Source organism: Camelina sativa, chromosome 5 (assembly GCF_030686135.1).
Source record: "Camelina sativa cultivar CO46 ecotype springtype chromosome 5, ASM3068613v1".
NCBI classification, from domain to species: Eukaryota; Viridiplantae; Streptophyta; class Magnoliopsida; order Brassicales; family Brassicaceae; genus Camelina; species Camelina sativa.
Genome location: NC_141884.1, coordinates 4,965,858 through 4,987,783, shown reverse-complemented (window position 1 = coordinate 4,987,783; position 21,926 = coordinate 4,965,858). Strand labels below are relative to the sequence as shown.

General features: G+C 32.8%; 6 protein-coding genes and 1 long non-coding RNA gene across 13 annotated transcripts; 3 read left to right on the top strand and 4 right to left on the bottom strand.

The window, feature by feature from the left end:
- Window positions 1-2,624: 2,624 nt before the first annotated feature.
- Window positions 2,625-4,637, bottom strand: LOC104785565 (DJ-1 protein homolog E). Its single transcript, XM_010510804.3, has 4 exons — window positions 4,304-4,637; window positions 3,579-4,049; window positions 3,111-3,476; window positions 2,625-2,945 (listed from the first exon to the last, which is right to left on the bottom strand). Exons 1-4 carry the CDS (start codon window positions 4,433-4,435, stop codon window positions 2,766-2,768), a joined length of 1,149 nt encoding a protein of 382 aa, XP_010509106.2. The 5' UTR covers window positions 4,436-4,637; the 3' UTR covers window positions 2,625-2,765.
- A 1,288-nt stretch (window positions 4,638-5,925) lies between these two features.
- Window positions 5,926-7,199, bottom strand: LOC109133064 (protease inhibitor HPI). The gene is made up of 2 exons (XM_019245707.2): window positions 7,058-7,199; window positions 5,926-6,310 (listed from the first exon to the last, which is right to left on the bottom strand). The coding sequence occupies exons 1-2, from the start codon at window positions 7,074-7,076 to the stop codon at window positions 6,117-6,119; spliced, it is 213 nt and encodes a 70-aa protein (XP_019101252.1). The 5' UTR covers window positions 7,077-7,199; the 3' UTR covers window positions 5,926-6,116.
- A 1,170-nt stretch (window positions 7,200-8,369) lies between these two features.
- LOC104785563 (uncharacterized) lies at window positions 8,370-9,995 on the bottom strand. Of its 4 annotated transcripts, none has more exons than XR_767379.3 (6): window positions 9,696-9,990; window positions 9,371-9,392; window positions 9,187-9,257; window positions 9,032-9,102; window positions 8,680-8,885; window positions 8,370-8,548 (listed from the first exon to the last, which is right to left on the bottom strand). It is a non-coding gene; the product is annotated as an uncharacterized LOC104785563 (long non-coding RNA). The 4 variants fall into 4 exon arrangements; XR_767380.3 differs by having other exon boundaries at window positions 9,032-9,110; window positions 9,696-9,929; XR_015598329.1 differs by lacking the exon at window positions 9,371-9,392 and having other exon boundaries at window positions 9,032-9,110; window positions 9,696-9,995.
- Window positions 9,996-15,354: 5,359 nt separating this feature from the next.
- Window positions 15,355-17,658, top strand: LOC104785562 (nuclear transcription factor Y subunit B-1). 3 transcript variants are annotated; one of them, XR_015598331.1, is made up of 5 exons: window positions 15,355-15,729; window positions 16,406-16,535; window positions 16,989-17,069; window positions 17,149-17,209; window positions 17,472-17,658. XR_015598331.1 is itself a non-coding variant. In XM_087513134.1 (3 exons), exons 1-3 carry the CDS (start codon window positions 15,521-15,523, stop codon window positions 17,073-17,075), a joined length of 426 nt encoding a protein of 141 aa, XP_087369260.1. In that variant the 5' UTR covers window positions 15,355-15,520. The 3 variants fall into 3 exon arrangements, 1 of the variants encoding a protein (XP_087369260.1); XM_087513134.1 differs by lacking the exons at window positions 17,149-17,209; window positions 17,472-17,658 and having other exon boundaries at window positions 16,989-17,075; XR_015598332.1 differs by lacking the exons at window positions 15,355-15,729; window positions 16,406-16,535; window positions 17,472-17,658 and adding an exon at window positions 16,760-16,885 and having other exon boundaries at window positions 17,149-17,201.
- Window positions 17,659-18,178: 520 nt separating this feature from the next.
- LOC104785561 (uncharacterized) lies at window positions 18,179-20,105 on the top strand. 2 transcript variants are annotated; one of them, XM_019245706.2, is made up of 6 exons: window positions 18,179-18,284; window positions 18,384-18,530; window positions 18,827-19,059; window positions 19,142-19,295; window positions 19,396-19,550; window positions 19,653-20,105. In XM_019245706.2, the coding sequence occupies exons 1-6, from the start codon at window positions 18,212-18,214 to the stop codon at window positions 19,791-19,793; spliced, it is 903 nt and encodes a 300-aa protein (XP_019101251.2). In that variant the 5' UTR covers window positions 18,179-18,211; the 3' UTR covers window positions 19,794-20,105. The 2 variants fall into 2 exon arrangements, with proteins under 2 accessions (XP_019101251.2, XP_087369258.1); XM_087513132.1 differs by having other exon boundaries at window positions 18,181-18,284; window positions 19,656-20,105.
- A 154-nt stretch (window positions 20,106-20,259) lies between these two features.
- Window positions 20,260-21,250, top strand: LOC104785560 (protease inhibitor HPI). Its single transcript, XM_010510800.3, has 2 exons — window positions 20,260-20,406; window positions 20,857-21,250. The coding sequence occupies exons 1-2, from the start codon at window positions 20,376-20,378 to the stop codon at window positions 21,048-21,050; spliced, it is 225 nt and encodes a 74-aa protein (XP_010509102.1). The 5' UTR covers window positions 20,260-20,375; the 3' UTR covers window positions 21,051-21,250.
- LOC109133063 (salt stress-induced hydrophobic peptide ESI3) lies at window positions 21,215-21,652 on the bottom strand. The gene is made up of 2 exons (XM_019245705.2): window positions 21,510-21,652; window positions 21,215-21,421 (listed from the first exon to the last, which is right to left on the bottom strand). The coding sequence occupies exons 1-2, from the start codon at window positions 21,588-21,590 to the stop codon at window positions 21,338-21,340; spliced, it is 165 nt and encodes a 54-aa protein (XP_019101250.1). The 5' UTR covers window positions 21,591-21,652; the 3' UTR covers window positions 21,215-21,337.
- Window positions 21,653-21,926: the final 274 nt, after the last annotated feature.

Sequence of the window (21,926 nt, the reverse complement as noted above, 5' to 3'; positions counted from 1 at the left end):
GTGTAAAAAATAATAAAATTCGATAGGATAATAAAATAATAATTTTTTAAATTCCTATGTAAAATATCGTCCCAATAATATCATAAATTAATAATCATGTAAAATTACATATATATATATATATATATATTGATATAATAAAGTATGCGTCTCCTAAACATTATATTTATAATACAACTGTTATGTTGTATCATCAGACTATAATGATATGAAATATTCTATAACATTTCATCAAAATAACTAAAACGTTTTAAAGTTTTTAATTTCTAAATATGCATCATTTACATTTGATTGTTTGATAAGCTATTAAAATATGACAATTGATATTTTTATTCATAGATTTGAATTTATATATGTCATGTGTATAAGTGAATTTCTCTATAGTATTTGTAATTTATTTTCAATGATGTTTTCTAAATACTTCAAATTCAATTCCAATACCATAAAATTTTCAACATCTGAAATTCTAATCTTATTTTCCTAAAATTGTCTCAATTCATAAATTTTAAAATTTTAAACAATTAAAAATATATCTATAAATAAATAATTATTAATTTACACTATAAAATAATAATTATTAATTTATAGATAAATTAATATCACTATAAATTAATAAAATGTCTTCATCCTAATATTATTAATTTATAGAGTATAGAGGTTTTACTGTAGTAATACTTTGGGCAAATGATGTACAACTTGTAATAAATAATAATTACCTTTGCCGTCACACGAAATGTGTGGATTGCTGCTTTAGTATGGTGTCCACGCATCATTTAACTGTCTTTTATTGTGTGAGATTTTTTGTTTTCGCCTGTTTAACTAAAAAACAAAAACGATTAATCTTCTCTTCTTCTATAAGAAAATATAATTTGGGTTGAATTAATTTGTTTATGTGTTTGAGAAATTAAACAAAAACCAAGAAGCTTCATTACATAATAATAAGAGAATCGAACGGTCATTACATCATAATAAGAACTGGGGAAAACAAAGGAAATACACACGTTTTTTATGCTTTTTTTGGGACAAACAGATAAAGCAAGCTTATACTACTAGCTAGAGAACAAAGAAGAACAGACCTGGATCTAAAAAAAAACAAAAGAAACTAAGCCAAATAAAAAATAATAAAAAAACTAAGCCAAATAATCCACCACATTCAAACGGGCTGCCAGACTCTTAAAGAGAACATAAACGACAATCAACAACCCAACAATCAAGAGAAACATGGTCACAAAGTAGAAAAAAAAAAGTCCAAGTAGGTGACGATGAAAAATATTGCCGTAAGTATTATTGCTAGAGCACGGATTGAAATTTATTTTATTTATATTTTAATTTTTATTTATCTGATTGTTTTTAAAAGTTTTTTTTGATAAAATATTATGCAATAAAATCGTATGTTAAATATGATGACTTGAAAAAGACACTTATTTTATAAGTTTAATATTGTAAATGATTCTAGATAAGTAATTTTGCTATAACACTGGTTGAATTTTATTTTTTACAAAATTTTGTATATTTTGTATTTTAAAATAAAATTTTCATATGTTGTATTAGTTTATGTACGTGAAGTTATTTCAACAATGTATATTTTACATCATGACTTGATGTCATTATAAGATATAATTTTGTAAATTTGGAGTGTTTATAGTTTCTAACTTTTATATCAAATTTCAATATTTAAAAAATATTTCAAAATAAATTATTTAAAGTTTATTATATTATATAAATTTATAAAACTCAACAAAAAGTATGAAATTGAATTTAAATACTCAAATTTTGAGCCGTTACTCAGTAAATTTTTTAATTCAATAGATATTATTTTTAAAGAATAATATTACTAAAACTTGAATATTTTATAGATTGAATCTTTATATTTGTTTTTAAAAATTCAACTTATGGTATATCCGGAAATAAAAATCTTTTTTAATTATAATAAATAATATGATAATTTATTTGTTTTAGAAAATAGACTCATATATAAAATGAGAGGTATTGTATAATGATAATTAACAAATTAATATGTTAATTTAGATATCAAAAGATTTTATTTGATGAATAATTTAATTAAAGAAATTAATATGATAAGTTAGATGATATCAAATGATTCTTTAAAATATTTTCTTTAAGATTTTTGGAAATAACATATTCTACTAATAAAATATTCCGAAAATAAATTAAGGTTGTACCCACTATTTAACTTGTAACCAATTAATCTATCAATTAATTTATAGCCAACTTATTAAAATTATATAATCTATCAATTAAACTATTTGCAAATGCAATAATACTTTAAACGGGAATATTAATATCCCCGACTATATGTTTTATTGCGCTGCAGTTATACCACCCCACCTAAGTCACAAAGTAAGATATTTGAAAAACTCGAGCGTACGTGCTTATACATGGTATATATGAACCAACCATTAGACGAAAAGAGAGAGAGAGTATGTACGTAACTCTGAATACAATGTTGGATTCATGAATCGTTGTGCAAACATTCATAAAATATATTTTCTGTTTCTGTATATTACTTCTAACTTAAAGCATGCATGATGCAATAACTAGACTGTATGTATCCTATGCAAACCAACTCTTTTGTGCGGTTAAAAAGAAGGAGCAGCAACAAATTATGTTGGAATGTTATGAATTTACGAAAGCAGAGAGACTACAATATAATCGAGCTCTTTTTTTTTTTTTCACTTCAGTGGGACATAATTGAACATATATATTACTCAAACCATCTTTTTTATGTTTTTGGTTGCAAACTCTTAGAACATGACAGCGAGACCAAGAGCAGTTGATAAATCAGACAAAAAGGCAGGCAAATCCTCGGCTGATGCTGCCGTCACAAGCTTCCCATCAGTTACACATCCCTTTGATTCAACAGCCTCGCCTCCAGCCACCTTCACCACCACCTTCATCCCCTTCCCACTCGCGCATCGCTTCCCCTACAAATTCATAAAGAGAAACTTCTAGTGACCAAGAAAAAGCTTACTAGCTAGATTCCAGAGGTATGCAGTACTACTCCCTATAACTGCATTCTCTGTTTTGACAGAGCTCATCATATGAAAGTTGTAACCTAAAACCTCTTCCCAAAAGAAAAGACAAGTTACCTTAAGAAGACCAGTGGCTGCAAGAAGCAATTTACCCTGTCCAATAGCTGCAAAAACCTTATCTTTCTCTGCAAACTTCTTAACCAAAGCAACAGCCTTTTCATTCATAACCAACAGCTCAGGTGATCTCCCTCCTGGTACAACTACACAGTCATAATCATCCACACACACATCATCCCACGATGCCGTCACAAAGAAGTTATGCCCACGCTTCTCTGCAGGAATCTGCCGTCCTTCCTCAAGATCATAAACCGCCGTTGCACACACCTCTCCTTTCTTCTTGTTTGGTGTCACTGCATCCACTTTACAACCTAATGCTTGAAGTGCTCTGAACGGTACATTGACCCCATAGTCTTCTACATAGTCCTTAAAAACCCCAACAACACAAAAACAGAGTAATGCTTCAATGAGTCTTGATGATCCAAAACTAAAGATTAAACATTTTTACTAAGGAATTGAGAAGCTCACCCCAATGAGAAAAAGCACAGAAGCTTGATCCATCTTCAAGCTCGAGACTTTAGCACCAAGAGATTCAAGCAAAACCTTAATCCCGTGACCAAGCGTAGGCCAACCAACCATACTCACAAAGCTCCCGTCCTTAACGCAGTCGGTGATCTCGAACATGCTCTGTATCCCTGGCTGCTGCCACCACTCGCCGCCGGAGAGTTTGATCAGAGGCTTCAAGCTTTCAAACGCCGTGCATTTCACGCCGCCGGCGAGGACTCCGGCAGCCAGCAGCATAACCTGGCTGTGGCAGCTTGTGAAGATGAGCTTCTTGGACTCGGCGAATCTCGCCACGAGGTCGACGCATTTCTCGTCGGCGCTGAGAATCTCCGTGAATCGTCCTCCTGGGATGATGATGACGTCGTAATTCTCGGGTGTGACGTCATCGAAATTGGCGTTTAAAGTCAACTGGTCAACGACCATCTCGGTGTATAGCTTTTATTTAATACAAAAAAATAATTATTAGTTAACAAAGATACGTAATTCGAAAATTTTAAGTAAGCCAAGTTCTTCTCCATATGAGATTTATACAAATAATTATAAATACGTATTTTTTGGGTTAATAATTATTATTTAACAAAGAAACAAATTCAAAAAAGAATACGTAATTTAATAAATTATATATTAACCAAAAAAATACGTACAGTAATTCGAAAACTTTAATGAAGATTAGTGTAAAAATTTGGAACCTCGAGACCCGAGAAATCGTGGGCAGACATAACGCAGCGATCACCAGCCGTGCGGTTGGGTGAAACGCAGTGAACGTTAACGCCAAACGATTGGAGGATGTAGAGAGGAACCATCGTCTCGTAGGCTTCCATGTAGTCTCCACATAACAGCAAAGCTGATTTCTGAACCGTCACCTATCCCATTTTGCTAAATGTTTAGTATTTTGTGAATAAGACAATGTAAAGAAGAACTAATCTGATTTTATACATATGATTTGACATGTGGAACTTTTGCATCACCCACCAACTCACTCCTTGTACCTACATTTTTAGACAGTTTCAAAGTCTAAGCGGCGAAAAGTCCATATTACTTACGATCCCAATTTTATATTGGTGTTATAATTGAACGTCAATCATGACTTTCAATATTATATTTTCTGTATACTTTGGACATTGACTTTGTATACCATGTTGAAATCTTTACATCTATCCACTTGGCGGGTTTACTATTAAACACATTATTCAGAGTTTTGAGATAAAATGAAAATTGTTTTGGTTTATTATTTATACTATTAAACACAACATAAACCCCTTGAGATTTTGTAACTTTTAAGTCTTAAACTTGAAGGTGTAACTAATTTTTTTCTTCTTCTTCATAATCTATTGTGTAGAGAAAAAAACAAAAGATATTCTCTGTTGATTGATTTGATATGTAGTTTTTATTTTTAGTACCAACAAATTTTGAGTGGAAAATTTTGGTATGCTAATATCTAACTTTCGTTAGCCGTTACGACAGAAAATTAATTCTCTGTCGATCACGTGGAAAGGTTTGAGTTACGGCAAGCTTGGGCCACGAACAAATTTACACTATGGGGAGTTTGGTATGCTAGGAGCTTAGGTTTGTGGTAAGCTTGGAATGTGGTGGAGTTTGTGCTACAAACTAGAACCTAGATGACTTTGCTCGAATATGGACAATCTAGTATGTAGAATGATTGGGTTATGGGAATCGCCTCGTGAAATGTACATGTATGTGTGAAAAAAATCATGTGAGAATGCAAAGAGCCTCTTGATTAACCCATTTACATATAACACATGTTACGTGTTGATTTTTACTTATACGAGAAACTTGACGTCCTAAACAATCACAGCATGCGTTTTATTTACAAGAACCTTGACGTCCTAAACAATCAAATACTCCCTCCGTTTCAAAATATAAGATGTTTTGAGTAAAACACGCAGATTAAGAAATAACCACTTTAAAAAATTTAATCAATCATAAACAAGACTGCATAATATAAAGTATTAAACTAATCTAAAAGTTACTTAGAAACTTGAAAACATCATATATTATGAAACAAAAAAACTTCTCTAAACATCCTATATTACGAACGGAGGGAGTACTATATATTACAAGAAACTTGACGTCCTAAACAATCACACCATACTATCATATGACTAATTTTTCTACAATCTGTATATCACACGGTCTGCTGTAATTTATTTGCACCTTACTTTTTTGTTTTCTTTCGTAATGGTCTACTAATATCTAACTTTTTCGTTAGCCGTTAAGTCGCTTTAATTGAACACAAACAATTTTTTGCTTGAAATTTATGTGAAGCAACTAGCTAACATACTATAGAGGATATAGGAACACTAATTGCATTCACTTAAAACCAGAGACATACATTTATTTATACAAGTTTAGACATCAGTAACCGTTCGGGGAACGATAATTATTTAATACATGATCGCCAACCAAGCACACATCGTCGTCTATATTATAGATTTCTTTATTTCATCTTATTACGCATATATAGTAATTTTACATGTCGTCTTAGCCGGTGGTAGGGACTTGGACGACGATACGGTTTCTATCAACCCTAACCCTGACACGGTTGCACCTGAAGTCTCCGGTCACCGGAGTTCCATCCAAAATCACGACAGCATCGACGCTGGTGTTCTCTCTCTCTATCACCGAAGCCGCATAGTCTCCATTTGTTCCCACAAGCTCCGGCCACGAGTTCTTCCCTGCATGCGGTCCACGTTACATCGGTAAATCATTTAAGTTTGGCATTTTAGAGATCATAAGCTGATGTTTGGGTTAATCAAAACAAAAACACATCACCATGGGCCATGGCTTGACCCGACCATGACATAATAACCTCAATCAAATAAACATCAAATTCCTATTTTCCTCAAAATGTTAGCTATAAAGTATTTTCCAACATATATAGATTTATTTTCTATTTTAATCCACACTGATACAAAATCATATATTAGCTCGTATATAATCTTCGGAAACTTTTGTCTAAATAAATTGCGCAAACTGCAAACTTGGATATATATTTGGCGCGCAGTTAAGTATAGTTTGCGACTTTGCGTAACAAAAGTTATGTCTTATGTTTGAAATCAAAATTTGATTGTGTCTTTGAATTACGCGTCTGCCATAGTTTCCTTGTTACATGGCACGTGCATGGTGAGAAAATGAGCGGTTAGACAACTCATGTAATTATAAGAAAACATTAGCTTAGAAACAAATGGAAAATTTTTCCTTCTTTCCTTAACAAAAAATAAAAGAAGAGAGTATTGAACAAACAAACAAAAAAGAGAAAATCAGATTTATAATAAACTTCTGAACTAACTAGAGAGTATATATATTAGTATTAAACAATTGTATGATTTGATTTAAAAGAGAAAAAGAATAGATCAAAGCCGCAATAACATATTAACATCAATTAAGAAGTATGAACTATACAAACAAACCAAAAAACTTACCAGGACATTCGGACGACATTTTCTTCCCTTCTCTTTTTTTTTTCTTATTTAATTTCTGTAGTTGTGATGTATTTGGCTATAGCATTTAGGACTTTTAAGTCCCCAATTTATAGAGTCGGATACGTCGATGTTGGTGTCGGTGTCGTCGGTGAGGTTGTACGTAGTATATATTCAAATGCCAAAACTTTGACAAATTAAACCACCCTTTCACATTAATAATTTGTTTGGTAAAAGCTTTGACACTTAATTATATTTTTGTAAAGCTTTGAAAAGTATAATTGTATAATCGATATTCAAACCTTATCGAGAGAACAAGATAAACCTTATCGAGAGAACAAGATAACTAAGGTTTTCTAAGGCAAAGACAATGTCGAAATCTTTGAAAAACAAACAAAGGTGAAAACAATGTTACGAAGGGATTCTGTTTACATATATATGATGCATTTGATCTTATCTATCTGATTTTCACTTAAAAACGTATTTAATATATATTCTTTTTTAAACAATATCCAAAATAATTCAAAACTTATATATGTCAATTTATGTAGAGGTATACGTAACTTTGACAAACAACAATAATTAAAACTTTAGTCATAGTTAATATATATATATATATATTTTTTTTATGTCAATCATACTAGTTAATAGTCAATCTAGTATGATTGACATATTCGAAGTTAGCATTTAGTGTTTCTAGTTGCTTGTCTTGCATGCTTTAGGGTGTCATAAAATAGCTGTGGCCGTCCCAAAAATGGTAAGTCAAAGCTCATTAAATTACACCGAGATATAATCATATGCTGAAATTGAAAAAGTTTAAAAGATAAATAGGCTGTTACGTTTCTACAAGCTAATTTTCATCGTATTGGATAGGGTTTTGGAGAATTCAGAGGGCTGTTTATTGAAACAATATGACAAGCAAACGCTTAGCTAATGCTTCAACCAGGGTTCAGCCTCCACCATGAGGAGGTGAACCTTTTCTTTTAACTTTGGTTTATACTGGTCTGCAAAGGGGACAACTGAAGCTATATTGTGGTTTATTTTTGTAGTCAGGGAGTTAGAGCAAACCTATTGCACATCCTCAAATTAGTGTCTCTAACTTTTAATAATATTAATCTAAATTTAGATCTTCATCCTATTGTTTTTAGTTTTTTTCCTTCCATTGGTCATTCCTAAATATGGGTGTCTTGACTCCAAACTCAACACAAAACTGAACATTGATTTCTTGTTCTATGCTGAACACAAAATATGGGTGAATAATCACCACCGTTATTATTCTTCTTTCCTCCGTCAAGAGCCACCATAGCCTTCCAAATAACAAACTCAAGTGAATATGAGCAGCAGCACAAGTCCCCAACACGAGACAAAATTTGAATATTTGTATGTATACATGTGCTAACACACAATAAATTCACTACAAACCAAAGTCTGACAACGGCAATAAATAAATTATGCTACCATCATCGTTGCTAACAACCATTGTGGAAGAAGAACCTACAACAACAAAAATAAAGACATCATTACGACAGACTGGCCGTATAATATGACTAGAAGGCACAAGAGAAAAATAAAATGAGGTATATGATGAAACCAGCTTGGAGAATCCACATTAAAAACATATATACCTGCTGTCAAACTGATGTAAACATGAGAATTATCATCAAAGGTACTGAAGTGAAGACACAATCTTCAGAAGACAGTAGGTCAAGTATGGTATTCAGACAAATCAACCCGTATACATAGCTTCAACCATCCCGTGCAATTACTAATCCTTAAGGCACCCATTAATACGAGAGTCACTGACCAAAACAAAAAACGTAGCTCATAACACCTGAAATATATATCCACCCAGAGAATGGAAGCTCCAAGTTAATTCCTAATTAAAGAGACAACCCTTGCATTATATATTTAAACCATAGATTATATGCAGACTGCAAACTCAGAGAAAGGCAAAAACAGAGATAAGGAGAAGGAAACCTTATCACATCTCCATGGTACTTTATTTGCTTGGATGTTCACTGCATCATCCAACTCATGAAGATCGCTTCCTGAATATCTTGCAAAAAAAAGAAGCTTTATCCCATCTCATAACAAGAACAAGAAAACAACTATACGAGTAAAGAGAACCACACCTGGAGGGCCATAAAACCGCTAGCAAATTGAGTCATTGGAGAGTTGTGGAAGGCAGTATCTTTGACAAATTCTGAAACCGAAAACGCAGAAAGAAGCAGATACAACATCATACCTTTAAAACCATTGAACACACTAGGAAGTTTAACCACAAAGATCTCTGTTTAGAGTGGTCAGCTATCTTACCCGAGTTTGCTAGCTTTCTTACCTGGACATAAAAGAAGAAATCATCAAAGTCTGACGCAGCGAGACTTAAGCTTTTCAAGAGTGAAATACAAACACAAAAAATTATACTTTACGGTTGAAGAAGCAATCAAACAAAACAGATAGAGATAGTTAAATCTTCATGTCATCTTAGAACAGAGACATCAAATCTAGTAAAGGAACCAACTTTGCTCCGTAACCCAATTCCCATAAAGCCTCAAAATTCACCAATACTACAAGAAGGATCTTAAAACAAAAAAAATAATCCCACAAAAACTTTACAAAAACAACGAATCGAGATCCATACCTGATACAATTTGTTCCGTGAAACCAAGAGGGACAAATCTCAGCAAGAAGAAGATGACGACGAGTGATCAATTTCACCTGGAAACCGATCAGAAAATCGATTGTTTTGTTTTTCTCGATTTTGATAAATCGATTCATGTTCTTAGTTTCGTTTTGGTGGTATCGAAAAAAAGAGAGAGGGAAGCAACTGAATAAAAGAGAAGGAAGAAAACAAAAATAAAACAAAATAAATCTTAACCAGTAGATAAGTGACAGGTCGGGTATCTAAAACAATTTGTGCAGAGGCACAGTTCACTGAAAATTCAAACATTATTTTTCAATCAAATAAATAATAGAAAAAACAAAAGACATCCCATGAGACCATCTCCAATGGTTTTCTCTAGGAATTCTATAATAGAGGTGACTTTTGCTTCAACAGATATCTCTATTTTTTCCTCTAAAAAAAAATATTCCGTAGAGATTCCTTTTTTATTTTACTGTTAATACCTTTTACTTCTAAAAGTTGCAAACTAACCCATTTATTTTAGTATTTATGAAACTTTCATTAAATTATGATATTATTTAAATTTTTAACATTCATAAATATTACCAGAATATTAAATAATTAGTCTTTGTTGTATATCAAATAATTAGTCTTTGTTGTATTAAATAATTCGATTGGACAAATTTTTAGGGATATTGGTGAATCCGGAAGTAATTTACCAGAATATTAAATAATTAGTTTTTGTTGTATTAAAAATAATGTTATGGCATGAATAAAAACTAAAATATTTAAGTTATTTATATTTAATAAGATTTTATATAAATTTTCTTTTGCAAATAATAATCTCAAATTTTAAAAATATTTTTCTATACAAAAACCTTTAAAATTTTTTAATACGAAAATCTTAAAAAAATTTAAACCAAAATATTAAAATTAGTCAAATTTAACTTTATAATCAATTATCCTATTAATATACAAATTAAAATATTATTAAAATATTTAAATTATTATTAAACTATTTAAATATATATTTAAATTATTATTAAACTATTGATATATATATTTTATTTATTTTGATCATAAATATAAAAGTGTTAAAAGTTCAAGGACCAATTTATAAATAAAAAAGTTCAACTCTATTATAGAGGAAAAAATAGAGTTCCTCTATATATAGAGGAAAAACTAGAGATCTCTATTATAGAGGTAGAAATAGAGTTGGGTTGGAGTGGATTTTACTTTAAAATAGAGTTAAAAAGCAAATATAGAGGTGGGTTGGAGATGCCCTGAGTATGTGCAATGGCCTTGCTCTTATAGTTACACAACGAGACGAAGGAAGATTGATAAGCCAAAGTCGCATTATAGCAAAAACTTTACAAAAATGACGAATCGAGATCCATACCTGATACAATATGTTCCGTAAAACCAAGAGAGACAAATCTCAGCAAGAAGAAGACGACGACGAGTGATCAATTTCACCTGGAAACCGATCAGAAAATCGATTGTTTTGTTTTCCACGATTTTGATAAATCGATTCATGTTCTTCATTTTGGTGGTATCGAAAGAGAGAGAGAGAGAGAGAGAGAGAGAGAGAGAGAGAGAGAGAGGAGAGAGAGAGAGAGAGAGAGAGAGAGAGAGAGAGAGAGAGAGAAGAGAGAGAGAGAGAGAGAGAGAGAGATATAGAGAGAGAGAGAGTGAGAGAGAGAGAGAGATAGAGAGAGAGAGAAGCAACTGAATAAAAGAGAAATAAGAAAACCAAAAATATTACAAAATAAATCTTAACCAGTATATAAGTGACACATCGCATGTATGTTGGTATCTAAAACAATTTGTGCAGAGGCACCATTCTCTGAAAATTCACAATTAAAACATTATTTTTCAATCACTTAAATAAAAAATAAAAAACAAAAGACATCCCATGAGTATGTGCAATGGTCTTGCTCTTATAGTTACACAACGAGACGAAGGAGGATTGATAAGACAAAAGTCGCATTATAACAAAAACTTTACAAAAACAACAAATCGAGATCCATACCTGATACAATATGTTCCGTGAAACCAAGAGGGACAAATCTCAGCAAGAAGAAGATGATGACGAGTGATCAATTTCACCTGGAAACCGATTGTTTTGTTTTCCTCGATTTTGATAAATCGATTCATGTTCTTCGTTTCGTTTGGGTGGTATCGAATGAGAGAGAGAGAGAGAGGGAAGCAACTGAATAAAAGAGAAAGAAGAAAACCAAAAATAAAACAAAATAAATCTTAACGAGTAGATAAGTGACACGTCGCGTGTATGTGGGTATCTAAAACAATTTGTGCAGAGGCACAGTTCTCTGAAAATTCACAATTAAAACATTATTTTTCAATCACTTAAATAAATAAAAAAACAAAAGACATCCCATGAGTATGTGCAATGGCCTTACTCTTATATTTACACAACGAGAAGAAGAGGATTGATAAGACAAAAGTCGCATTATAACAAAAACTTTACAAAAACAACGAATTAAGATCCATACCTGATACAATATGTTCCGTGAAACCAAGAGGGACAAATCTCAGCAAGAAGAAGACGACGAAGAGTGATCAATTTCACCTTGAAACTGATCAGAAAATCGACTGTTTTGTTTTCCTCGATTTTGATAAATTGATTCATGTTCTTCGTTTCGTTTCGGTGGTATGGAAAGAGAGAGAGAGAGAGAGAGAGGGAAGCAACTGAATAAAAGAGAAAGAAGAAAACTAAAAATAAAACAAAATTAATCTTAACTAGTAGATAAGTGACACGTTGCGTGTATGTGGGTATCTAAAACAATTTGTGCAGAGGCACAGTTCTCTGAAAATTCACAATTAAAACATTATTTTTCAATCACTTAAATAATAATAAAAAAACAAAAGACATCCCATGAGTATGTGCAATGGCCTTGCTCTTATAGTTACACAACGAGGCAAAGGAGGAATGATAAGACAAAAGTCACATTATAACAAACTTTTCAAAAACAACGAATCGAGATCCATTCCTGATACAATATGTTCCATGAAACCAAGAGGGACAAATCTCAGCAAGAAGAAGACGACGACGAGTGATCAATTTCACCTCGAAACCGATCAGAAAATCAATTGTTTTGTTTTCCTCGATTTTGATAAATCGATTCATGTTTTTTTTTCCGTTTCGGTGGTATCGAAAGAGAGAGAGAGAGGGAAGCAACTGAATAAAAGAGAAAGAAGAAAACCAAAAATAAATCTTAACGAGTAGATAAGTGACACGTCGCGTGTATATGGGTATCTAAAACAATTTTTGCAGAGGCATAATTCTCTAAAAATTCACAATTAAAACATTATTTTTCAATCACTTAAATAATAATAAAACAAAAGACATCCCATGAGTATGTACAATGGCCTTGCTCTTATAGTTACACAACAAGACGAAGGAGGATTGATAAGACAAAAGTCACATTTTAACAAAAACTCTACAAAAACAACGAATCGAGATCCATACATGATACAAGATGTTCCGTGAAACCAAGAGGGACAAATCTCAGCAAGAAGAAGACGACGACGAGTGATCAATTTCACCTGGAAAACGATCATAAAATTGATTTTTTTGTTTTCCTCGATTTTGATAAATCGATTCATGTTCTTCGTTTCGTTTCGGTGGTATCGAAAGAGAGAGAGAGAGGTAAGCAACTGAATAAAAGAGAAAGAAGAAAACAAAAAATAAAACAAAATAATCTTGACCAGTAGATAAGTGACAGGTCGCGTGTATGTGGGTATCTAAAACAATTTGTGCAGAGGCACAATTCTCTGAAAATTCACAATTAAAACATTATTTTTCAATCACTTAAAAAAAAAAAAAACAAAAGACATCCCATGAGTATGTGCAATGGCCTTGCTCTTATAGTTACACAACGAGACGAAGGAGGATTGATAAGACAAAAGTCGCATTATAACAAAAACTTTACAAAAACAACGAATCGAGATCCATACCTGATACAATATGTTCCGTGAAACCAAAAGGGACAAATCTCAGCAAGAAGAAGATGACGACGAGTGATCAATTTCACCTGGAAACCGATCAGAAAATCGATTGTTTTTTTTTTCCTCGATTTTGATGAATCGATTCATGTTCTTCGTCTCGTTTCAGTGGTATCGAAAGAGAGAGAGAGAGGGAAGCAACTGAATAAAAAAGAAAGAAGAAAACCAAAAATAAAACAAAATAAATCTTAACCAGTAGATAAGTGACACGTCGCATGTAAGTGGGTATCTAAAACAATTTGTGCCGAGGCACAGTTCTCTAAAAATTCACAATTAAAACATTATTTTTCAATGACTTAAGTAATAAAAAAAACAAAAGACATCCTATGAGTATGTGCAATGGCCTTGCTCTTATAGTTACACAACAAGACAAAGGAGGATTGATAAGACAAAAGTCGCATTATAACAAAAACTTTTCAAAAACAGCGAATCGAGATCCATACCTGATACAATATGTTCCGTGAAACCAAGAGGGACAAATCTCAGCAAGAAGAAGACGACGACGAGTGATCAATTTCACCTGGAAACCGATCAAAAAATCGATTGTTTTGTTTTCCTCGATTTTGATAAATCGATTCATGTTCTTTGTTTCGTTTCGGTCGTATCGAAAGAGAGAGAGAAGCAACTGTATAAAAGAAAAAGAAGAAAACCAAAAATAAAACAAAATAAATCTTAACCAATAGATAAATGACACGTCGCGTGTATGTGGGTATCTAAAACAATTTGTGCAGAAGTACAGTTATCTGAAAATTTATAATTAAAATATTATTTTTCAATCACTTAAATAACAAAGAAAACAAAAGACATCCCATGAGTATGTGCAATGATCTTGCTCTTATAGTTACACAATGAGACAAAGGAGGATTAATAAGACAGAAGTGGCATTATAATCTGAGACACTCATCGGCGCTCACAACCTCTTCTAACCATTGTCAAAATGTGTGACTTCTAAACCAATTTTTTATATTGAATTGATTACTGTTCATTTAACAACGATTAACATCTAATCTTTTTTTTTTTGGTTAAAGGATCGGAGTGGCTAATTTCGTATTGAAATTGCTTGAGAACACTAGTGCTTTTTTAGAACCAAAAGCTTATATTTATACACTCTTGACTTGATAACATAGTTAGTTAGAAACAATCTCAACTCTAATAACAAAAATATAAGATCGTTGATGAGTTTGATTACACTAACTAACTGATTTTTTGGTGTATTTTTTTAATATAAAAACATACTTTTTCTGTTCCTAATAAGATTGGTGTTAATTTAGGCATTCTCAGTTTCTCACACATATTTTTAAAAAGTTAATTTTTAATTAATGAATTAATTTATAAATTACTTTCTGATATTAAAAAAAAAAGTCATTAGATAACGTGCCATGTGGAGAAAGTGAAAAAAAAATCATTTCAGTTTTTAATCTAAAAAATCAATCTTTTAGAAATAAGAAAAAATCTTAAAACATCAATTTATTAGGAACATTATTATATAAAATTTGCTTTTTCTCAGATTTTGTTCATTAGTATTTAATGATTTTGCTTAAATTTCTTATCAAAATCTAAAATTCCCACATTATCAAATTGTTTTCTTAATTATCTTTGTTATTACCAACTTTAATCCTATTTATTGCCATAAATAAAATTCAAGTGAATTATTAATGTAATAAGCTAAAAAAAAAGGGTGTAATAATATCATATTTACAGCAGTGGTTCACAAATTCGATTTCAATTCCCTCAAATTCGATTTCTCTAAAGCCCCTCCCTTCCCCTCCCCAATTCCAAGTTCTAGGGTTTTCGATTTCTCTGCACAAGTTTTGAAAATGGCGGATATTAATACGCCTTCGAGCCCAGCCGGAGATGGAGGAGAAAGCGGCGGCGGCTCTGTTAGGGAGCAGGATCGATACCTTCCTATAGCTAACATTAGCAGGATCATGAAGAAAGCTTTGCCTCCTAATGGAAAGATTGGTAAAGATGCTAAGGATACTGTTCAGGAATGCGTCTCTGAGTTCATCAGCTTCATCACTAGCGAGTATGTTTTTTCCAATTTTTTGGAATGAGTTTGCTTTTTTGTTGAAAAGATTGAAGCTTTTGATTTGTTAGAAATAGTTTTCTTAAATTAGCAACGGATTGAGTTAGGTCAGAGAGTCTTATGATGATGGTCTTACCTAAAGCTAGTTGCTTTTATATTTGAACTCTAATCAAACAAAGTGTTGAATTTGTTTCGTCCTTGAACCGAATCGTTAGTTCTAGGTTGGTTTTTATGTAGCTGTTTGTGCAAACACATCATTGAATATGTAACTGAGTTGTAGTGTTTTCCAAGAATCCATGTTATATATCAGTGAGTAACTTGTGTTTGTTTACCATCTTAGGCAGATATGAAGTAAATGTGCTTCTTGATTGATCCGGTTTAAAAATTCTTTTATCTTTGGGATCTGTTTGTTTTTCTCCTTTGTGTTCATTTAAGACAAAAGATATGTTCTTGATCAGGAATTGTCTGTGTTGAATGCGTTTTACGCTTTGTTTGATGAATGTTCTGTTTCGTATAACATGAGATTCCCATCCCCATAGTTATGATGCAGTTCCTCCTGCCATCTTAAGTTTTAGGTTCAGAAACTGAGTTTTAGGTTCATTTGCTGGTTCTTTATGTTGATTCGTGGACTGTAATGGTCATTTAACTGGTATCTGTTAAATTTTGTGTTAATCAGGGCCAGTGATAAGTGTCAGAAAGAGAAAAGGAAAACTGTGAATGGTGATGATTTGTTGTGGGCTATGGCGACATTAGGATTTGAGGATTACCTGGAACCTCTAAAGATATACCTTGCGAGGTACAGGGAGGTATGTTGCTTTCACTCCCTAACCATGTGTGTTTCTAAGTCCTTCTTCAGACCATGTTGGGAGTGACATGCCATGATATTTTTTCTTCATGTATGTTCTGTGTTGAGTATCTTTGCCAGTATATAGTTTTTGAAGCAAACAAGATAAATCTAGATAAACCCTTGAGATGCTAATTATGCTTTGTTGAAATGTTTTGAAAGATATAGACATTGTGGTATTCTTTTCTCTTGTATGCTTCTGCTGTTTACATACATGATAAAAATCAAGAAGTTTCTTAAACGTGTGACTAATTCAGTTCTTTTCATTCCCTGGGTATGGTTGCTGACACACATCTGCTGATGCAGTTGGAGGTAAATAAATCACATACTCCATTTCTACAGTTTTAGTTTTTTCATTTCCCGAAGAGAAGTTCCATTTCAGCCTCTCTTATGTTTTGTTGTGAAATTATGACAGGGGGATAGTAAAGGATCAGGAAAGAGCGGAGATGGGTCTAATAGAGATGCTGGTGGGGCTGTTCCTGGTGAAGAATTGCCGGTATGATTTTGACTAGTATGTATATGCCATAACCTGTTTTCATCCTAGCTCTGACTTGATGATTCTGATTCAATGACAGAGCTGGTGAAAGAAGTTGCAAGTAAACTCTCTAGAGATGAAGAACAACGCCAAATGATCAAGTACGTAATTCCTCTCTCTATCATACGGCCTCATGTAAACAAAATGAAGAGCATAGTCTTATGTGCATGTAGGTTCTTTATCCAGCCTTCACTTATTAACAACTGAGGATAGTATAGGATAGTGAGACATGTCTTGTTTAATAGTCTTAAATTATAAAACAACTTCTACTTGCTGATCATCTTGACCTTAAATTGCTGTCTTATTGTTGTGGTTGGATTCCAAAACGGTTTGTCTAACGTGGAGTTCTCTAAAATGGTGCAGGGGATATTAGAGATCAGTGTGTTGTTTATATTTGAGCTTAGCTGATCGACGACCATTTTCGGGATTATTCTCAAATTCGGTTGTGTTAGTTTGAACTTTTGGTTTTCCATTTCTGGTTTAGTTGGTTGTATTTAAAGATTTCGATGTTAGATGTGAGAACAGTTTGAATGAAGGAAAAATTTGTCCATGCTATGTTCGCTCATTTTTTAAAAAATTCATTTTGAAAAATGTCAAAATGGTTATTTCATAGATATATTTCTTAATTATCATTTGATACAAAATCTTTCAATTTATAAGTATGTCCAGTAATTATCTTTGTTTTGTGCATAGAATAGAATTACATTTAAGGCAGTTTGATTGTTTCAAATATATACTACAAAAGATTATAACTGCAAACAATAAATTTTCCTTTGAATTTGAAATCTTTTGAGAGAGTAATCAAATGCTTAAATCAAGTAAACCATTTACAAATTTCAAATTCATTTGTCTCTCCTTTAATTCACATATGGTGTGATAAAGTCCTTCTAATTTCAAAATCCTGTTCTTCGAAATCAAGAACCAAAAACAAGAACAATGGATTCTCAAGAAGCTAATTCATCATCGAGTACAGTCATCATCCTTTGTTTTTCCTCCTATCTAAAACCTCTCTACTTTTCAAAAAAACTGATTATATATTTGTGGAATACTCTCTTTTCTCACTTTGCACAGCAGCAAGAGTAAAGGTTGATTTCGTGAAGCCGATGAAAGGTAAAGAGAGTAAACGGAATCATCGCAAAAGCTTGGCGTGGGACACTGCTTTTTTCACCAACCATGGTTTCTAAATTCTAACTCTATTCCCTAAATAAATATTGTGAAGAAACATTTATATTTAGTATTATATTATTCCAATGATATTGAAATTTTTTGTTAAAGGAGTGTTAGATCCTGAAGAATTGTTTGGGAGCTTAAAGATCGACGAGAATGGAGTAAATCATACGTACTCTGTCAACACACTTCTTCCTACGGAAACTAATGCTCGTCCAAGTTTTGCTTGGGACAACGCTTTTTTTACCGATCCAGGTCTTATCTTTTTACTTCAACTATGTGGTTTCAACGTTTTCACATCTTATAACGTGTTCATCTTATTTTCATGTTTTTGGAAGTTGTTTCTATTAAAAAAATACAAATGTGTTGACATGGAACTAGCAAAATAGGATTTTTTAGTCATAATTTAATTTTGCAATTATTTTGTTACTTGATTAGTCAATTATTTAATTAAATCCTCATATATACAAATCAAACCTTATAATTTAGCAAATGCATGACTTGCTTTGAAACTATGTAATGAGCGCTGACATTACCTATTTATGCTAAAGGTGTTCTTGATGCTGAGGAGTTGTCTCTTGTGAACAATGGTTTCACCAGTAACACACAGCTTCGTAAGTCTGCTGATGATTCGATGACGACAATAACTCAAGGAAGCAGATTCTCTGTGTCGAGCATTGAGTCTGATCTGTTTCACGATTTGAAAGCCTCTTTACGTAATTCATCGAATGTGAAGCAGCCTGTAACTCGAGAGAGCCAGCGTAAGTTACCAGATAGTAAAAAGGTAAGAATCCCAAGGAAGCTTTTATATTCTCATAATTAATGGTTTGCTTTCATCTTAACATATTCTGATTTTGTTTGTCAAGAGGACTAAAGGGTACAACAAACGAAAAGATCAACCTTTCAGTCTCATTCCTCAACCAAAAGTATTTTCTTCTTCTTCTTCATCATCCATCTCCAAAACTTTGACTCCTTGTCAAACTAGACGCGAGAAGAAATGTGTTGCCGCGAGTGAGCTCGGTGAGAACATGATTCATTTCACCTTTTTTATTGTTTTCCATACAACACAAAAAATAAATATCAAAACACTTTGCACATATCTTTTTGTTTGAATCTGAAGGGAAGGGAAAACACAAGAATCATGGGTTTGAAGAACAATCTGGATCAAAATCTAACATAAGGTCATCGTATTCACGTTACGCTGTCAAGGATTTGACAACGATATCATCCTCTGGTCTGAGGTTACCACTTCCAAAGATGTGTTTTTTCGACTCGGTATGCTACTTCCAAACGAAATACGTTTTGATGGAAACGTAGCAAATATCTTGTAATGCAAGTTATTGTGATGATAAAGAAAAAGCTTAACTTTTGTTACAGAAGGAGAACGAAGAGAAAGAAAACAGAGAACCAAATGCTGTTGAAGCAAGCAGAAGAAGAAGACACAAGTCCAAACTTGAGACTTCTTCTTCTACACAAGAAACCCGCAGCATTCTGGGGCAACGCAAGATGCGGAAGTGAAAAAACGATCATTATATATTTTTGCTGATTTGGTATTGGATGCGTTAATCGTTTGCGTGTTGAGCCAATGTTTCTTTTTGGATAAGTTATCTTATCTCTTTATTTCTTCTCTTTTTTAATCTTTGATAAATAAAAAAGGGTCTACGCTCTAAAAATCGGAGCTGAAAAAAAATGGAAATGAATTTTTGGTCCGATTGATTAGTCTCAGTCAATATATTTTGAACTGTTAACGTTATGTTGAATTTTCAATATATCTTGTAACATGCATGTTACTTGAGATGGCATATATATAATTCATTTTGTTAAGAATATTTATTAATGCTTCTAAGCTGAAGTTTTTTTTTTCTTTAGTGTTCGATAGCTAATGTTCTTCTACTAAGTAAGTTTGACCAACCGCTTCCTGTTTACCAGTCACCATGCACGTTCTATCTAACAAAGAATATAAGGTACACCTAAATTCTCAAAGGAAACCACAATGAAACTAACTTGACTATATATACAACATATCTCATCTGCATATTTTCCTAGGAATAAGCTTAGCAATTATCATAGCGAAGAACATAAACAAAAGAGGAAGAAAGAATGGCAACCCATCAGTCGTGTCCTTATCTTGGTTTTCTTCCATCCTTCAATTACTAATTTTTTTTTTCTTCATAATTTGATATTGCTACCGCCCTTAATGTAATTTTCGTTTTCATCTTTTCTTTTGCTTTCACGTCAAATCGATTATATTTCCTAACACTTCTTAGATATATTAGCTTAAAGTTACTGTTTGCTTACATGTGTGTGTTTTCACAGTACATCTTTGGCGACAAGTAAGAATTTGGAGTCTCTTTTACTGACATCGGTTTCGAAATCTCTACATTGCTTGAATAACTACTATTTACCCAAATACCCGATATATCAACCGAGTGGCATAGTATTAGTAGGGATATATATATATATATATATAGATTGTTTGATTCCGTAATAACGGACCGATCGACCAATTGACCTATTGATCTCTACATTTCCAAATGCAAATGATTTTCCAATCTAATGTGGTTGCTTTGACCGGACACAGGGAAGAACTCATGGCCGGAGCTTTTGGGAACAAATGGAGACTACGCTGCTTCAGTCATCAAAGGAGAGAACTCGAGCCTTAAAGTTATCGTGATTTTGGTTGGATCCCCGGTGACTGCAGACCTCAGGTGCGACCGCGTTAGGGTTAGGGTTGATAAAAGCCGTATCGTCGTCAAAACCCCAACCGCCGGCTAAATATGCATGTTGACCACGATTACTACTATACATGCATCGTGCTATGAATAAAATAAACAAGCATGGTTGATGGTTGCTTGGTCATTATATGTAATAAATATTGTTTGCTTTGAGGCGTCCGACCATATAAATCCAAGTAATCGTGTATATTTAAGCAGCGTAACAAGCAAAAAAAAAAATAATAGTGTTATTAAAGGCAAGAGTTTTTCTTATTACAGAAGTAATTGAGAAACAGCAAACGCTAAATCAGATCATGAAAACTACTGTACAAGAAGATGATTAGATGATCATCCGACAAGAACATAGATAGCGTAGATGATCCCAGGTATGTAACCCAGTATCGTCAGCAACAGACATATCCAGAACTCTACCTGCATCAAATCATAATTTTAGTAGTTAATTATGGATATATATATATTCACTAGAAGAAAAATAATTAACGATGTGATTAGTGCTTACCCCACAACCATATCGGAGGAAAACGCCGACGGGAGGCAGAAGAATCGCGAGAATAATCTCCAGGAAGGTTTCTGATCCCATTGTGATGTTTGGAGAAAAGATGAGAAAAAGAGATAAGAGAGGTTTTGTGTAAAGAAGAAACCGATTGCGTCGTGGTTAGAGGGGGGTTAATAAGTAAAAGAAGAGGGTGTGTATTTGACACGTGTAGTGCTCGCAGTGTGTCTCGTGACACGTGGATATGCATACATAACCATGTGGCCTCTGTGTTACGGGGATCTTCCAGTAAAAAAAGACAGAACACGTCAAAATATTTGGTTTTACTTCAAAACTGCTTTCGCTACTTCCACGGGAGTCACATATATTTTCAATTTTTTTCTTTTTTCTTTTGACAACGATATATATTGGCAAGTGGATTTT